This window comes from Oreochromis niloticus, linkage group LG3, assembly GCF_001858045.2.
Source record: "Oreochromis niloticus isolate F11D_XX linkage group LG3, O_niloticus_UMD_NMBU, whole genome shotgun sequence".
NCBI classification, from domain to species: Eukaryota; Metazoa; Chordata; class Actinopteri; order Cichliformes; family Cichlidae; genus Oreochromis; species Oreochromis niloticus.
The window spans coordinates 38,938,252-38,955,880 of NC_031967.2; the positions used below are offsets into that span (position 1 = coordinate 38,938,252).

At 37.7% G+C, this 17,629-nt stretch overlaps 1 protein-coding gene across 1 annotated transcript; it reads left to right on the plus strand.

Moving 5' to 3' along the window:
• The first annotated feature begins 533 nt into the window (after positions 1 to 533).
• Positions 534 to 11,714, plus strand: LOC102077966 (adhesion G protein-coupled receptor F4-like). The gene is made up of 13 exons (XM_005463138.3): positions 534 to 687; positions 797 to 849; positions 4,977 to 5,098; positions 5,200 to 5,418; positions 6,660 to 6,863; positions 7,051 to 7,182; positions 7,300 to 7,481; positions 8,318 to 8,494; positions 8,579 to 9,952; positions 10,049 to 10,090; positions 10,675 to 10,725; positions 10,845 to 10,911; positions 11,230 to 11,714. Exons 1-13 carry the CDS (start codon positions 619 to 621, stop codon positions 11,286 to 11,288), a joined length of 2,751 nt encoding a protein of 916 aa, XP_005463195.2. The 5' UTR covers positions 534 to 618; the 3' UTR covers positions 11,289 to 11,714.
• The last annotated feature ends 5,915 nt before the right edge of the window (positions 11,715 to 17,629 follow it).

The window sequence follows — 17,629 nt, forward strand, 5'->3', positions numbered from 1 at the left end:
GACTGAAGAAGTCACTTGGATGAGTGACGAAACGTTTCTCCCACAAAACGCTATGTCCAGATGAACAGATTCAACTTTTGGAGATTTACTTTCCTGGATGATTGAGAATGCATCAAGACTCCCTAAATGTATTAAAATATGTATTTAATACATTTATTTCTGTTTGAATTTTCTAGTGTAAAATTCCCTTCTTTTTTCTTGGTTCTTAATTTATTCTCCACAGCTTTCAATGCAACTACAACTACGTTACCACCAGTAACAACAACTACAATGCCAAACACAACAATAACAATGCCAGTTACACCACCACCGACAACCACAACATCATCAACAACAACAAACACAACATTAACAACAATACTAACAACAACCACAAAATCAACAACTACACCAACAACAAACACCACATTTACAACCACACCAACCACAAACACAACATCAGCAACCACACCAACAACAAACGCAACAACCACAACATCAACAACTACACCAACAACAAACACCACATTTACAACCATACCAACAACAAACAAAACATCAGCAACCACACCAACAACAAACACAATAAACGCAACATCAACAACAGCAACAATAACGACTGAGACATTTAACATAACTATGGATGTTGAATTCAAGGAAGAATACAATCAGGAAACCAATGACTTTCACAGAAATGTCAACAACACTGTAAGTCTTTATTTGCTGTTTTTCTGTGTCATTTAGTTTTCTTGTGTTCTCATTTCACTAACTGTATGGGATATTTATTCCTTGTTTTTTTTGTCATTGTCGCAAACAGATCACAGCTGAAGTAACAAACCAACAAATAGAAGCAAAATTAATTCACTTCTGGTAACTCACAATGTCTTTTTTTATTAACTTCAGTACTCCTAACAAGTTTTTTTTTTCTTCATCTTCTTTTCTTTTTCTCTTTTTTTTGAAATAAACGTATATATATATGTGTGTGTGTGTGTGTGTGTGTGTGTGTGTGTATGTATGTATGTATATATTAGGGGCGCAATGATACTCGTATCGATATTGAACTGTTCGATACAGTGCTTTCGATTTGGTACGCATATGTATCGAACAATACAAATCTGCGTTCGACTACTCCGCCTAGGCTGCACAGCAAGACAGAAGCTAAGCTCGTTGCAACATGGCAAATTGAACCTCCCACACCCTCATTCAGATCTGGCCTTTGGAACTATTTTGGTCTTCATGTGAAGTATGACCCTGAAGGTAAGTGTGGTGGATCATAAATTCATAAATTTGATTAGTTTTGGAGTTGTACATCTCTGTTCCTTACATTTCATGTCATGTCTTTATTAATGTTTTATTTGTTGCTTTGACTGTTTTCGAATAGAATATGCAGTGGGAATATAGAGGGAGATAAGTAGTGAAAGTTCTGTCTGGGTTGATTGTGCGTCGATCCATTGGTAATGCCTCAGGGCTCCAGTAGGTGGGTTCGCGCGCCTCCTTCACTCAATACACACGAGTGAGAGTGAGAGCTGCGTGTCTGTGCCATTCTTTCACCTCTCCTCACTATTTCCCCTGTTTAAGGTAACTGCCATGCACAGAACTGTATAAATGTGTGTTACTGTTGATTATGTTGTTATCATTGTTCATTGTAGCGGAAGATGTGAATTGCGGACTATTTTGCTGAGAAGTTCAAGTTAAACGCTGTTGCTGTCTATGCTAGTTTTCGCTAGTACTCCGCCATGTTGTGTGAATATTTTTCTGTTGCTGTCTGTATAGGTTTTTGTCCAGTGTTAAAGTTAATGTTATCTAAAGTATTTTTATAAACTCAATACACACGAGTGAGAGTGAGAGCTGCGTGTCTGTGCCATTCTTTCACCTCTCCTCACTATTTCCCCTGTTTAAGGGCACAACATAAGCGCGTCATGGACAAAAGTAAAACAGTATGTCGGATGTGCCACGCAATGCTCAATTGCATGGGTGGGAACTACTGCGTTACTACTGCACTTTGCTCGTTAACGTGTTGACGCTGTCCAGCCCCACGCACAGGGCGATCCGCGGTAGCTTGTTAACAGAGATTTGCCGTGTTGTGGCGTTAACGCCCTTTCAGATTAACGCTGACAGCACTAGTTGTAACACAATGAATATGACTGCACATTTACGCCGACATCATCCTAGTGCAAAGACAAGTGGAAGCAGACAAAAACAACAAGCATGCATGCTACAAACTTTACCCGAGTCATTTAGACAGCCATTAGCACATGATTCTCCTTATGAGGACCTGATATGTTTAATATGCTGCTGAGAATATAGCCCAGAAGAAGCGTATAGTATAGCTTTTATTTTGGAAAGAGCCATTTCTCTGTAATAAACTCTCGTTTCCAAAGATGAGGGATTGCTCGATCAGATAGATTTATTTTTTTCTTACTTTGTTGTTTCAGCAACATTAAATTTCAAAACTGTACTTTTGAGTTAAAATATATATTTATAATTTTAATAAATGACAAATTAAAAAAGCATGAACATTTTTTTGTATCTAAAAAATATCGAACCGTGACACCAAAGTATCGAACCGAACCGTGAATTTTGTGTATCGTTGCACCCCTAGTATATATATACACACATATATATATATATATATATATATATATATATACACACACACACACACACACACACACACACACACACACATACATGCATACCCATGGCACATAGCAGTTCAAAAATATGGCATACAGAATTACAGAGATTCAAACTAAATCGGGTCTCCTTGTCAAAATGTAATGTTTCCATGTATCCCAAATCTCAATGAATATACCATATTGAAATCTGTTAGAGAAGGTAATTCTTTCCATTTTAAACACCCCATAAATAGTCATTTAGTGATGGGATTTTAACACTTAGCCATTTCTTAGTAATAGTCTTTCAGACAGCCAGACTCAGAATACAATATAACAGCTTGGACATTTTATCTACATTCACTGAGTATAAATATCCAAACAAAAGTTCATCCCAATTAAAGGGGAGTTGCATATTAAAAATGTTCTGTAACTCAGAGTGAATCAATACCCAAAAAGTGTTGATCAATGGGCAAGACCAAAACAAGTGGAAGTGTTTTATTCCTTGGGCCCCACAGTTTCTCCAGCAGCTAAAGTGATTAGAATAGTGTTTACTTTGTGCAGGTGTAATAAAAAACCTACAGAGACTCTTCCAACCAAAACATCTCCATATATTAGAACTACAAATTCTCCACTTAAAGGCACACTGCTGATACCAGATGTCATTTGAAATTGCCATATTTGTTTCCCTTTCCCATTTTTGTTTAATGTAGATAGTATTCAACTTCGTAACCTCTTTTATACCCTTGTACAATCTAGAAATTACCTTGAGGCCAGGATCTGCATGGTAAGCCTTGACAAATATGTTCAAAATGGGAAGAGAGAAAAGATCTGTTCACTTAGGTATAAAGTTCTATAGATGATGCCTGGTTTGAAGAAACCTGAAAAAATCTGAATTGCTTAACTGGTATTGATCTTTTACTGATTGGAAGTCTCTAAGAGTTCCCTTATCATAAAACATACAATATGCCGTTAAGCCTTGCCCTGCCCATTTTTGATTTCTTGCGTCTAACTTATTGGGTAAGAAATCAAAATCATCATCATCTTCAAAATCATACTCATTCCAATCATTCTTATTAAGAAATTGTAACCAGAGTTTTAAAGGCAAGTTAATCCATTGGTTTCCTTGATTAATTTGTTTTTTAATAAGTGTCACGTTCCCTAAGCTTGCCTGAATCGGAAAATCTCTTGAGGCAACTGTTTCTATTTCTTGCTAGGTAGTCTACATTGCACTAGCACACTAGGATCCTCAGTTGAGCTGAAATATAGTAATCTTCCAAGCATGGGAACCGGGACTGAACAAAATAAAAACTAAATATCGTCCAGGCTCCCCAGTAGGCAAATGAGAATGGGCCTGACTCCATTCAAGCCCAGGCTGAAAATCCTGGCAGGAAAAGCTAGAGCTCAGGTGTCTCACTAAGCAACAAAGTAGGAAAGTTGATTAAAAGAAGGGAAGAAAGTGAGTCTCTGCTACCCTTCAGTTGTTAAGATTTAAGATGAGATTTATTATCTGCAAAAAAGGACTGTTCAGTCAGGATCCCGATTCATTTGAAAATTAATTTTTCATTGAATTTTTCTGAAGTTATACACTTCATTTGAAGAACACAATTTTCACATTTTATTTTATGTTATTTTTAAACAAAGCCTTACTTTAAATGAGAATGTTGTGGAGGGTGAATACATGCTCCAGCTAATCCCAGGAACAACATCTGAGGTCTATATCTAGAAGTGGGTGGTCCTAGGAACAGTAAAGATCCTGCGCAGGACTCTTCAAGCTTGCAGGCATCTGGCAGAGGACCTGAGTTTGAAGGATAAAGACTGCCCACAGGGGAGTGGGAAATTGATGTTAAACACTTCAGAACTCACACAAGGGCATACAAAGGCTGCGCTTTGTCACTGATCCTGTTAATACCTTCAGCCACGAGGTTTACAAATACTTTATTTAATAAACTAGGAGGAAAGAATAAAAAGAAATTAAAACAGTAAACGTAGGTTACTTTTATGTGATCAAATTTCTATCCTGTCTCATCACAATGAAGACTTCACTGTAAACATTTCCAACTGTTAAATTGTAAATTAATGTGACTGAGGGAAAACTCAACATGCAGTAAAACTGTGTCTGCTACTCATTCTAAAAACATAAAAATTTAAATTAATTGTAAATATAATTGCAATTTACTGTAAATTAATTATTTTTGCCATAATCAACGGCTACAATCCCCAGTTTCCTTTGGGATTAATAAAGTATTCTGATTCTGATTTGATGTTTGTTTTATTTGGCATGAGACTTGTTTGGCCTGAGTGAGTGAACACATCGCATGTGAGAAGTTGGCAACTCTTTTGTGGTTACATTTTTTAAGGGAATTCTCTTCTCTGTTGCAGGAGTGGAAGTACAATTGCCCAATATCAAGTCAGTGCTCCCTCTTCTTCTAAACCAGACTTTGAGGCACTAAATTTGAACATATCTAACAACCTGGCAAAATTATACCCTGTCATATTTGAGGGTAAGGTAGTTTTTTACATTTATGCTTTCAAATGTTGTGAATATCTATTGATACAGATAGTTGTTCAACAATTGTGTGACATTTTTGTCCTTTTCTTAAAGCCTCGGATTCCCTAAAGTTTTCGTCATATTATGGATTTTATGAGCAAATGGTGACTGTAACATGTGGCCCTCCACCAGTGAATCTCAGTTTTGGCACTGTCTCAGCAGCAGAGTGGAGGCGTAATACGGTGCTCATATATGAAGATGAAGAACACAAAATTTCAATTAAGGATGGAATATCAAACTTAACTGTGTCAAGGTTTATTAGTGCTGATGATGGTAAGAAATGTATTGATACATTTCAATATGAGTACATTTTAATAAAATGTATTTTATTTTATTATTTTAATTTTAATAAAATGTAAGTCCTTCATCACAGTTTTCTCTTAGTACCCAGGCAAGAGCAACACCAACATTCTGATTGGCTGATTAAAATTCATCTTACAGTGCAGCAGAATCAGAATGTTGGTGTTGCTCTTGCCTGGGTACTAAGAGAAAACTGTGATGAAGGACAGTGAAGGTCAGTGCACCAATCAGTCTGAAGAACTTATAAAAAAACAAATTGCAGAGAAAATTTCATCCAAAATGACTATAGTGCAGTATGTTAGTGTAGTAAGTATAACACTACAGTTATTTTATTGTCTTGAAGAGGTATCCAGTGGTTTGGCCTAATTCTCTCACAGAAAACCTACAAAAAAACGTTACTATTTAAATACAGTGCAGAAGATTTATGCCCTGTTACTTTACCACCTCAATAAACCGTGGTGGGAGCAATGTTCTCTTATATGGTTTTTCCCAGTTTCTATGGCTCACTTTTCATAAAATAATTTAGTGATGCAAAAGAGTGCAGCCAGTGGTGTGGGGCAGACAGATATTTTCCCTTCTTGTGTTTGCAAGCACATTGTAGCAGCTGTGCAGTTTATGAGAATCTGTGGCCAAATAGAGTATTAGTATGTGTATGTATTCACTGAATTATTCTATTTTGAATGGCCTGATATTCTGCTTTTTAGCTTTCAGGAAATCCTAAGATAAGGAACTCAATTTTAGAGTCAGCCACCTAAAACAGTATCAGGGAACTATCTAAAACTTTTGATCACCACAGTTTACACAATGTCAAAGCAACTCAATGCTTTGGTAAAAATGGCCTTGTTGACAAACGTCGATTTAAACTGGAATGAAGGTTCGGGTTAGTTATTGCATTCACAGATTAAACAGTGTCTCACTGAATGTATTTTGGAAAATGCATGTTCAGAGCTAAGAAGTTAAAAAATATTTGGAGAAATGTGGCAAAGAAATGGAGAAATATTGTAACTGGAGGTGACTAACTAATTCTATGAAAACTGTCCTTTAGTTAATGGATGAATATTTGGGAGACATTATTGTTTTAGGCTAGTAGTGCTAAAAAGCAAAGTTTCAATATATAAGGGAGAAAAACAGGAGTATTCAAAAATGTTATTGTTATTACAAATATTGCATACCTCATTTGTTTTTTTAATTTGAAATTTCACTTTTCATTACAGGAATTTATGAATGTCGGCTCATGCGCACAAATGACAAAGCATTTTTTCATCAGAAATCTGCAACATACTTCAGTCTGAAAACAAAACCCACAATCGTCGTCTCACCAATCAGACGGTATGTGCAATGTTCTGGAGGAAGTGTGGCTCTGATTTGCAGTGTGAATGCTGGGTATGAGGTTGAGTTTCAGGGCTTTTCGGCAGCAGGTAAGCCTGACACAAAAACACAAAAATAAACAAAAGGCAAATCTGTTACTGAGAAACATTTTATATCACAATATTTTTCACAAAAGCATATTTAATGTAATTACATTATTTTGTAACTTTTGGGTCTTGCTATTGTTCTACTCTCTAGGATATTTTTTAACTTACCTTTATTGTTGCTGTTGTTTAGGCACTGGCACTTCGATTACCTATAATTATCCTACACCTCAAGGTTGTGAACAAGGAGAAAAGACAGTCATCTGTCAGTTAAAAAACCGACCTTTATTTGCAAATGCAATAACACTACAGTTATCCTCACAGAGTGAGTATTAGTTATACATTCAGATATTCACAAGTATGAACGTGAGCATGCATTAACACATACAAAATGAAAAATACATATTAAAACTGCTGATGTATTTGTTCTCTTTCTTTATAGATGCTGTCTGTAAAGATGACACATTTGGCCAAGGAAATGTAGGTTTCATAGCTGCAGTGCCCTGTTCACAACCAAACAACGTGGGAAAAATAACTGCAGTGTGTAAGGAGAGCGGAAAATTTGAAGATGTTGAAGACAACTGCATCCTGTTGGCAGTTCAGAACCTGCTTGACGAGTCTCAGGTAATCTAGCTCTCTAGTTGTTTCTAACAGCAGTTCATGAATCATTAGTAGAAGATGTAGTAATGGTCTGGGCCAACAACAAATGTTTTCTTTGTTTTTAAAAGCTCCTACTCTCCGACACCACCTTAAGTGGGTCCAGCATGCAGAGGATGACAGTGACCACAACAGACTCATAGAGAACTGCCAGTATTGTCCAACAGATTTTAAAAACCTCAGCTGCCTCAGAAAATTGAGAAAACTCGGGCCCTTCCTGTAGAGTGCAGTGGTGTTTTTAACCCACTCCAGTTTATCTGGAGTATTTTATTTTATTAAAATAAAATTTCCTTTGTTTCAGACTGGCAACACCCTGAAACAAAAATAGATACTGTTAAATGGTAAATAGCCTGTATTTGTATAGCGCTTTACTAGTCCCTAAGGACCCCAAAGCGCTTTACATATCCAGTCATCCACCCATTCAGACACACATTCACACACTGGTGATGGCAAGCTACATTGTAGCCACAGCCACCCTGGGGCGCACTGACAGAGGCGAGGCTGCCAGACACTGCCAGGCAACGGGTGAATTGTCTTGCCCAAGGACACAACGACCGAGACTGTCCAAGCCGGAGCTCGAAACGGCAACCTTCCGATTACAAGGCGAACTCCCAACTCTTGAGCCACGATAAATAAATAACAACTAAGAAAGTAATTAGTTATAGTTTACATTTGACTCCAAATTCAAGTCCCAGATTCAGAAACTAACTTCACTAACTTATCTGATTATGACTGTTGATACATTAAACTATTAAATGGACATAAAATGTAACATTGTTCTTTCCTCTGTCCAAATCGCACAGATCTTGGACACCACTACCTTGCCAGCATTTTTGGAACAGCTCAGCAATGTCACTGTCAATTTTACTGAAGAAGTGATTACATCTCCTCCCAATATTAAAGCTATTGTACAAATACTCACCATTGTAGCCAACAAAACTTCATCCTTCAATATCTCAATTAGCAGAGATTCAATGGAGGTATGTTGATAAGTTTGCAAAAGTTTTCACATTCTAAACTGTAAATGTTTTTAATCTAATATCACTCTTATCTTTTTACTTTAGAATGTCCTGATAACAGCAGGGGTTCTCACCATCAATGGAACAAAGCAAACATGGAACACTCTAAATACAAATGATACCAAAAGCATCTCAAACAACACTGATGCTGAAAGTGTTAGCTCATCATTTTTGGACTCCCTTGAAACAATAACATCTCATCTTGTCAATACAACTTTTGACATTACGACAGACTTTATTCAGTTAAACAGAACTACATTCACAGACACTTTCAATGCTGAATTTAATTCTTCAGTGACAATAGAAATACCCGAGTCTAATGGAGATAACAAAACAATCACTATGATAGTATTTAACTCGTTAGATAACGTACTACCTGCAAGAGATGAGGCCAATTCATCGCTCAACTCCATAAACGGCAGGGTTGTACTTGTTCAGTCCAGTGGCCAAATCAATAATATCTCTTTCACATTTGATATTTTAAATGATACACTGGGAAACCCTGAATGTGTCTTCTGGAACTTCAGCCTCTTTGATGGTCTGGGAGGATGGGATGGCAAGGGCTGCGAGTTAGTGTTAAACATAAATGAAACGGAAACTGTCACCTGCAACTGCAACCACCTGACCTCATTCTCCATCCTCATGTCACCGAACAGTCCGAAGAAACTCTATTTGGACATTATAACCTACATTGGAGTTGGCATTTCCATGGGTTCCTTGGTCATATGTCTCATCATTGAAGGCCTCATTTGGAGAAAAATAAGAAACAATGAAACCTCTTACTTGCGTCATGTTGCCATTGTTAACATTGCTGTTTCGCTCCTGATTGCAAACATTTGGTTTATAATTGGAGCGGCCATTTCAGATGCAGAAGTTAAAAACCCCCCAGCATGCACTGCAGCTACCTTTTTTATCCATTTTTTCTACCTAGCCCTGTTCTTCTGGATGCTGGCCTCAGCTATGCTGCTGCTCTACCGTACAACTAGTGTTTTTGGTGGGGGTTTGTCTAAAGCATCTATGCTGGCCATTGGATTTTTTCTAGGCTATGGAGCTCCTGTCATCATTGCAACAGTAACTATAGCTGCAACTGCACCTGACAACGGATACATCCGAGAAAATACCATATGCTGGCTCAACTGGGATAAGTCCAAAGCTCTGCTGGCATTTGTGATTCCTGCACTATCAATAGTGGTGATGAACCTCATTATCCTGGTTGTGGTTTTGTACAAAATCATAAGGAGAAGGGTTGGAACAACTGCTGCACAAGCAGAGGAAAGGCACGTCTTAGTGGTTATTGCCAACAGCTTGGCTGTGCTCACACCAGTTTTTGGCATAACTTGGGGTTTGGGAGCTGGAATTCTGGCTGATCCAACAAATGAAGGAATCCATATTGCATTCGCATTCTTCAATTCGCTACAGGTACAAATTCATATTTTGCCCTATCTCTATACTATGATAGTAGCATCTTTAATCGGTGAATCCATATAAACTCATGTTACTCTGTTTTTAAAAAAGGGTTTCTTTATTTTGGTGTTTGGAACACTGCTGGATGGTAAGGTACGTACAGCTCAATTTTAAGTCAGGTAAAATAAAAATGAATAAAATGATTTTAAGTCAAGGAAAAATAATATTTAATATATGAATGATGTGTATGAATGAATATATGATTATTCTTGCATTACTTAAAAATTAAAGGTAAATGATATAAATTTGGTTTAACCAACATACTGCTTACTGGGAAAAAAGAAATTTAGTAATTGTCACCTAATCTTTACTGACAAAGGACTATAAATTGTAATAATACATTAAAATCCTCCTTTGTCAAGTCTAGCTTTCCCTTTCAGTGCCATTTCATAGTTTATCTGTAAACCCATCTAAATGACTACTCAGACTTGAGGATGAAAGTAGCAAACAGCAGATGGGCCCATGCTTCAATAAATAACAGTTATGTGTATATGTTCGTGTTTCACACAAGCACACAAAAAAGCCCGATGAACATCACCATAGAGCAGCAAAAATACAAGATGGTTTGCTTGTAGTGTTTGGCTTGGCAACATGAATGCATTTTTACAAATAATTTTAACAACAAATCTTTGTGACTTTCATTGTATTGTTCTAACATTTGACATTTCATTTATCAGGTGCGGTTAGCAATAGCATCATGGTCACAACCCTCCAGAAGTAGGACAGGGGTAAGAACAGGTTTCCTAGTCATGAGTTTCATGTTCCTTTCTTCTTTCCTTTCTTATGAATCATAGCTAATTTGCTTCGTATTAATATTGCATGATTTGTTTCTGTTTTGTTTTTTTAGAGCACAAGTGCTGGAAACCCGACATCAAGTGGACTTCGATTTTTAAGGAACTGGAGACAAGGAAGAGGTAAAGAACCATCAAGGAAATTTATCAACTAAGGTTCTATATAAAAATGAAGTGAAAGCTGTGTGCTTTTAGGTGTGCTTGTACTTTGATCAGGCAGTCCAGCTGGGAAAATAATAATTAGATGGGTTGTGCATCAACGCATACAAAATGCCATTTTTTAAAATTTTATTAATACAGTTATTTTAACTGCCAACAAAATTACAGATTCCTGGTGTAGTACGTGTCGTACTGTATCTACTGTTGTATTATTATTATTAGGGTTTTTTTTTGCCACAGAATACATTTACTCTTCTGTTTTTTTCGTTTTGTTTTTTTTAGATGGCTACAACATGACATCCAGGGCATCCAGTGATTTGCATTCAACTAGCAACACATAATCTATGCAGTAAACTGTGGTTATTCACATAACCAACAAGAAGTCAGGCTTTTTCCCTTTTTTCCCCATATTTGCAATACGTTAATCTGTGATGGTTTTATTTATGTTTTACATATATTTTCAAACTGTTTTAGAAGAAAAGAGTTAGGTTTATATTCTAAAGAGTGAGTAGATTTGATTTCCACGACAGAATGAAAACACAGCTCAAGAGCTGCAGTTTTAGAGACGCTGGTCCAGTCATCTAGTTATGACAATCTGGCCATTGTTTAAAAATTTTCCTGCTTCTAACACATCAATTTTGAGGACAAAATGTTCCCTTACTTCCTAATATATCCCACTCACTAACACGTGCTATGATGAAGGGAAAATAATGTTATTCGCTTCACTTGTCTGTCATGTTATGCCTGATTGGTGTTTATCTGTGGATGTGTGTGTTTGCACCAAGGGCGTAGATTTGGTTTTGGCATTGGTGGGGACGGATGATTCAACCACCGAACCCTGCCCTGTTTCTTTTTTTTCCCCCCTTTTTGTCTTTGCTTCTTGATAAAAAGAAGGAGAAATATACTTGTCTACATATGCTATTCTACATGCTTTTAAACCATTTAAAATTTCAATTCATAGTTTTATATGTGAATTATATAATGTTAAATTACTATTAAACAAATGACTAAGTATTTTAGACTTTAGTTTACTTCAGCCATATTCCATATAAATCAGGTATCATACAAAAATAAAAATAGCTTCAAATAGAGTCATGACAATAAAAGAATATGACTTTAAGGACTTAAGAACATTACTTCAGTTATAGTACACCAACATCTCTTACACATTAGCACTAAGGGAACACTGAATGACCTGGTGGTTTTTGTCCATAAAACTACTCATCTAAGATGACCACAAAATTATTATTATGTGCTTGATGTGCCTCACCTTTGGCCCTGGCTCTTCCCCTCTGACTGCACTAGGACATATTGCCACCTGATAAAATAACACATTGATTCGTGCCATATAAAAAGTGAGACTTGTCGATTCAGATTCTTTGTCAAATGTACACTAATGAATCAGTTTACATCAGCAGCCTAACAATTGTCATGATAATAAATACTAGTTAATCTATAGCACCAAATCATCAGTCAGTCACCTGTGACCTTGTCTCTTCACCTCTGTCCGAGCTACAACATGGCAGAGCTGCCTCTGTCACCAGATAAATAACAGTGAGACATTCCAAATACATGCAGTCACACATGTGCTTCAAATACAGTCATGAACCACCGAGTCATCATCCAATTTCACCCGTGATGTTGTGTCACCATTGCTCTCTGAGCTTTGTGTTGGTTCTTCTGTTACCTGACAAATAGGACATACATGACAATAAGAATAAAATGTGTAGCTGCTTCAGTGTTTCTGTCACTCATCAGTAATGTTTGTAGGGTGAGTGCATTTTTAAAACAATTTGTGCAAACTGCACTACAAGGTGGAATATTTGCAAAATCATGACTACCTCATGATATATTGTCTCAAAAATTTACCCTATGAATATGTCAGTACCATTAGGATGAAATTATTGTGTCACCAACATTTTAACGTTATACATATAATTTTAACAGCCTCTGTAAACTAATATCCGGGCTTGCTCGAGGCTGCCGTTTTTTCTGACACTTTCAGTCAAAATTAGAAATGCTACTCTGGGAGACTGAGATAACTAATAGTGCTGCCTGTTGTGCAGTTAGTTTCCAAAACATGTTATTCATGGTTACATACAATTTTAGACTCATGTGGGCCAAAGCCGGGCATAGCCTGTAACGTTATTATGACGGACACATTTTATGAGTGAGCTTAACTTTAAGTGACTTACAGGTTTCTTTGAAAAATACTTTCTTATATCCAGGTTCTTCCTCTTTGTTGCCATCCTCCTCTCCTCCTTGCAGCTCCTCACAGCGCAGGCTTGCCGCTGCTAAAACTAAACAGAGCTCCCTGAAAGGCACAGCCAATCACATTGGCCATATTTGTCACATGAGGTAGGACTCCAGTAGCGAACGTAATTTAAATCTTTCTGTACCGCTGGGTGAATGAGACGTTGACAGATCGTTTTTTTTTCCTCTTTCTATCGGGTTTGTTTTTCTTTACTCGAAGAGATCAAATTATTGGTGGGGACAATTCAATAATCGCTGGATATTGGTGGGGACATGTCCCTTCCGTCCATGCCAAATCTACGCCCTTGGTTTGCACACTTGCATTTACACTGGCTGAAACCAAATATACTGAGATTCCACTTAAACTTTCACATTTAAAATTTTTAACATTTTCTACATGTATTTATCATAAACTAATTTTAAATACCAAACAACCTTTGTTAAAGAAAGTTTTGGTGTAAATCACTTTGTAAGCTAGGCTACCACTTAGTTGTAAAAGGAAATCTCTCTCTAAATCTCTAAATCGGTTTTATTCTGTCTGTTCGTATTATGGCACATGATCCCAAAATGATTCTCATGAAAATAATTTAGCTCTAATAATATCATAAATTCTTAAACATTGTTGGTAATTGTTTTGTTTTTTTTTCTTTGTATTTTGTGAAGTAGCCCTGTGATGTAAGGACAAAGCAGATGTCCGGGCACTGTTGCACATTAGCTAGAGCTCTTAATGCTGTATACTAATAATTATGTTGTAAAATAATAATTTCTTAATCATTTGTCATACTCATACTAATTTTACCCATACTTTTTTTCTTTGCTGACCACACTACAGTCATACTAGCTAGCACCTTCATTATATAGTTACTCTTTACAGGCTGTTCAAAAATAAACTAAATATGATTTTCTCTTTTCTTTTGTGCACTTACTGTCGTATATTTTTGCATAGCCTTAATTTTGATCCTGTTTAATAATGTATACAACTACAATTTGCTTTCTATCACTAATTATGTCCTGAATTTTTAACACTCAGAATTGTGATTAATATCTTTTAAAAACCTAACCTTGTGTCAGAGTTCCAGCTTCACACACCCTGTTAGTCTGTTCATTTAAAAGATAAACTAAAGTGTTAATGTTGGTTGCCATGTAGAAAAAAGTATGATATTCAGGCTTTGGCCTACACAGAATAATAAGGCAGCCAATTAGTTTGAACTACCTGTTCGAACAGGCTCTTTATGGGCTTTTGAAATTGAAGGTTCCTCTTGTTTGGCACGACACTTTAATGGACACCATGAGAGGAAAGGAGAAAATGTAGATGAGAGGTGTGTTGCCAATGTTGTTAATGGCTGGAGTTTTAATTGATTGACGGAATTCTGCATTGCAGTAGTAGAATAACCGTTCCTCAATTTAATGTCACTGCTCAAAATTTGCCAGTTGAGGTGGTTATCTTGTGTTAAAGGTTAATTCTTAATTTCATGTTTTTTGGGGTTAGGTTTCGGTTATATTTTGAGCTCCTTCTGTTCTGTGTCTCTGTGCCTTCCCTGGTCCCATGTGTATAGCTGTGTCTGAATTCAGGGGAAGGATGCTTAAAATGCCATATTTGGATGCAATGGCGTCACAGCGACGCGACGAGGACTGTCCGAATTCAAAGAGTACTCAAAATGTGGCGACAAATGCGTCCTGAATTTTAAGGGTGGGTCCAATGTATCCTTCATGTCCTACTATATCCCAGGATTCATTGCGAGCCACCTGCCGCATAAATCCGAACCAGTAGAAGGATTTTGGAGCGGAACAATGGTAGGAAAACTGGGCGTGACAGTAGGAGAGGAATTCAAATGTAAGTACTTGAAAATCTGGTGTTACAAAAGTTAAACCCCTGTAGCGGTTCTGTTGGTAGTCTCTGGGCATATGCCTGTGTTTAGCTTATATCCCCGTGATAGACTGCACATGAACTAGTATGGTGGCCCCAGCAGTTTGCCATGCATTGCCACTCACATACAGCTATGTTATATCTTGCCAATTAATCATTTTGTGATACGCTGCAGGGAACAAAGAGCAAACAACTCTCCTCATTAGATTGCGAGGCAAAAACGACCACCTCTTCACTGGGGTGAATAATTCTGCCACTGTGGCATGGAGGTACAAGAACAAATCAATTCACACCCATATATGAGTATAGTTTCATTAACCCTCATGCTGCACAGAACCTGTGATGTCCAGACGGTATTCCTCTGGCGTTCTGCTGTGCAAACGTTCGGATGTGGGGATCAACATAGTTGTCAAGGTTTCTGTCTGCTCTAATTTTTCGGGTGTGATCAGGACTATCCTGGAGAAGATGGGCTTGCAGGGGACAGTCACCCCCTTGCAGGCAAGAAAAAAGTGGGATAACCTCAAGGCAAAATACAAAGTATGTTGTCCTCAAGCAGATAAGTCATGAGGACACAAGTTAGTAAATGTACACCTACTAAGAATTGGTGTGGTGTTATCATGTGTTAACTGTCCTGTTTTTATTTCCCCTGCCTTTAGGAGTGCAAGTATCCAGGGTCAGGAGAGGGTGTAAGCAATGTTCCCTCTAATTTTCCATGTGTCTGAGCGAACACACAAACTCCCTGAGCGGTCCCTTGCAGGGCTGGACTGGGAGAAAAAATCAGCCCGTGCATTTTGACTAGTGACCGGCCCACAATGGTATTATAGGAAAAGCCATAAAGCCTTTATAATAAACTTAAACCTACACCATCCTCCCCATTATGGTATCCTAACAGTACTTAGCAAAAATATAATACAATTTATAATTACATATACCTAACTAATAGGGTTGCCAACTCCCAGCAAAAAAAGAAAAGTAAAAAAAATAGGGAACCACTCCCTCACCCTCTGCCTCAAGATGCTTAACTGACAAAACCAATTTTAATTTAATGCACATATAAAACAAATGCGCAGAAATCTATTATTTTTCTCCAGTAATTACACAGATTCAACATCTTTCTTCAACAGAATTGCAGACTGCACAGATGGTACCTTAACAAAGGAAAGAATACTATAGCTTACTAGGGTATATACTAGACCAGGCGTGTCCAAAGTCTGGCCCGCGGGTCCAGTTTTAATTGGCCCACAAGTAATTTTATAAATAGGATAGAAAATGGCCCGCACTTCAACTTTTGCTTGAGTTTATTGCACTTCTTAGTTTTAACACCAGGGGGAGCTGCTGTTGATCAAGGCAGTTGCTCCACCAAAAAGGACAATCACAGAAGAAATTTACCCCAAGTTACTAAACATGGCAGAACCAAAGAAGCGAAAGGTCGAAAGTGAGTGCAGAAAATTTCAGACACGGTGGGAGAGTGAATATTTCTTCAAAGAATTCAAGGGGAAGTGTGTCTGTTTGATCTGCACTGAAACTGTGGCAGTTATGAAAGAGTATAATGTACGACGTCATTATGAAACCAAACATCAGGCCTATGCATCCTACACTGGTGCTGAGCGAGAGCAGAAATTAAAGCAAATAGTAGCTATCCTGCGGGGTCAGCAACAGTATTTTTTTTTCGTGCTCAAATTGTCCAGGAAAAGGCTCCAATAGCAGCTATGAAGTCGCCCAACTCATCGCAAGACATGGCAAGCCTTTTTCAGATGGAGACCTCATAAAACGCTGCCTCGTTAAAGTCACCGAAATAATGTGCCCGGAAAAAGTGCAGGACTTCAACAACGTCAGCATGTCCAGAAATACAGTTGTGCCACGCACTGAAGACTCGTCAGCCAACATTAAACTGCAACTGTCTGATAAAGCTGTGCTTTTGATTTTTACTCCATCGCATGCGATCCGAGCACTGATGCCACAGACACCGCACAGCTGCTAATTTTTTGCGGGGAGTGGATGAGAGCACGAGCGCTTTAGGTGAGTAAAAAATATATTCCACAGTACCCGTATGTTAATAAGCATGCATGTGCAGGTACACATGCTTCAAATATCAATAATGCGCATCAATTCTGTCACTACCCTGCTTTTGCGCACCACTTTCTTATATGCGTTTATCTTGTTAACACACAGAGTACACACCGCTGTGCACAGCGCACGCACCCGCAAAGTCAGCTGATCTCATCTGATGCAGATCTGCTCCTTGATTAAGTGACATTTGTCCGGATTTTTGCCACAAGTGGCGATCAGCACCGCAGCTGGATGGCCCGATTTACATACCCAGCGCAGCTGATACTCACCAGAATAATTTACTAAAATTATATGGACTCATGTTATTAAGTCCAGTGCAGTCTGTTAATGTTGATAATCGTTTCAAACGAACGTTAATAGATGTTTTGCTAAGCCTAATAACTTAAATAACATACTTGAAATGTACCCGTCCCATTTTCCCCTTTATTGTTTTTTCTCTGTGCTGTAAATCTTCTGTCTAAGAAGAAATCTGAGGCTGCTGTTCTGAGAATG

Coding starts and splice junctions, on each gene's coding strand:
- LOC102077966 (XM_005463138.3), top strand. CDS start 619: ATGGATGTTGAATTCAAGGAAGAATACAATCAGGAAACCAATGACTTT. Junction 688..796: donor ACAGAAATGTCAACAACACT/GTAAGTCTTTAT, acceptor TGTCGCAAACAG/ATCACAGCTGAAGTAACAAA. Junction 5,419..6,659: donor GTTTATTAGTGCTGATGATG/GTAAGAAATGTA, acceptor TTTTCATTACAG/GAATTTATGAATGTCGGCTC.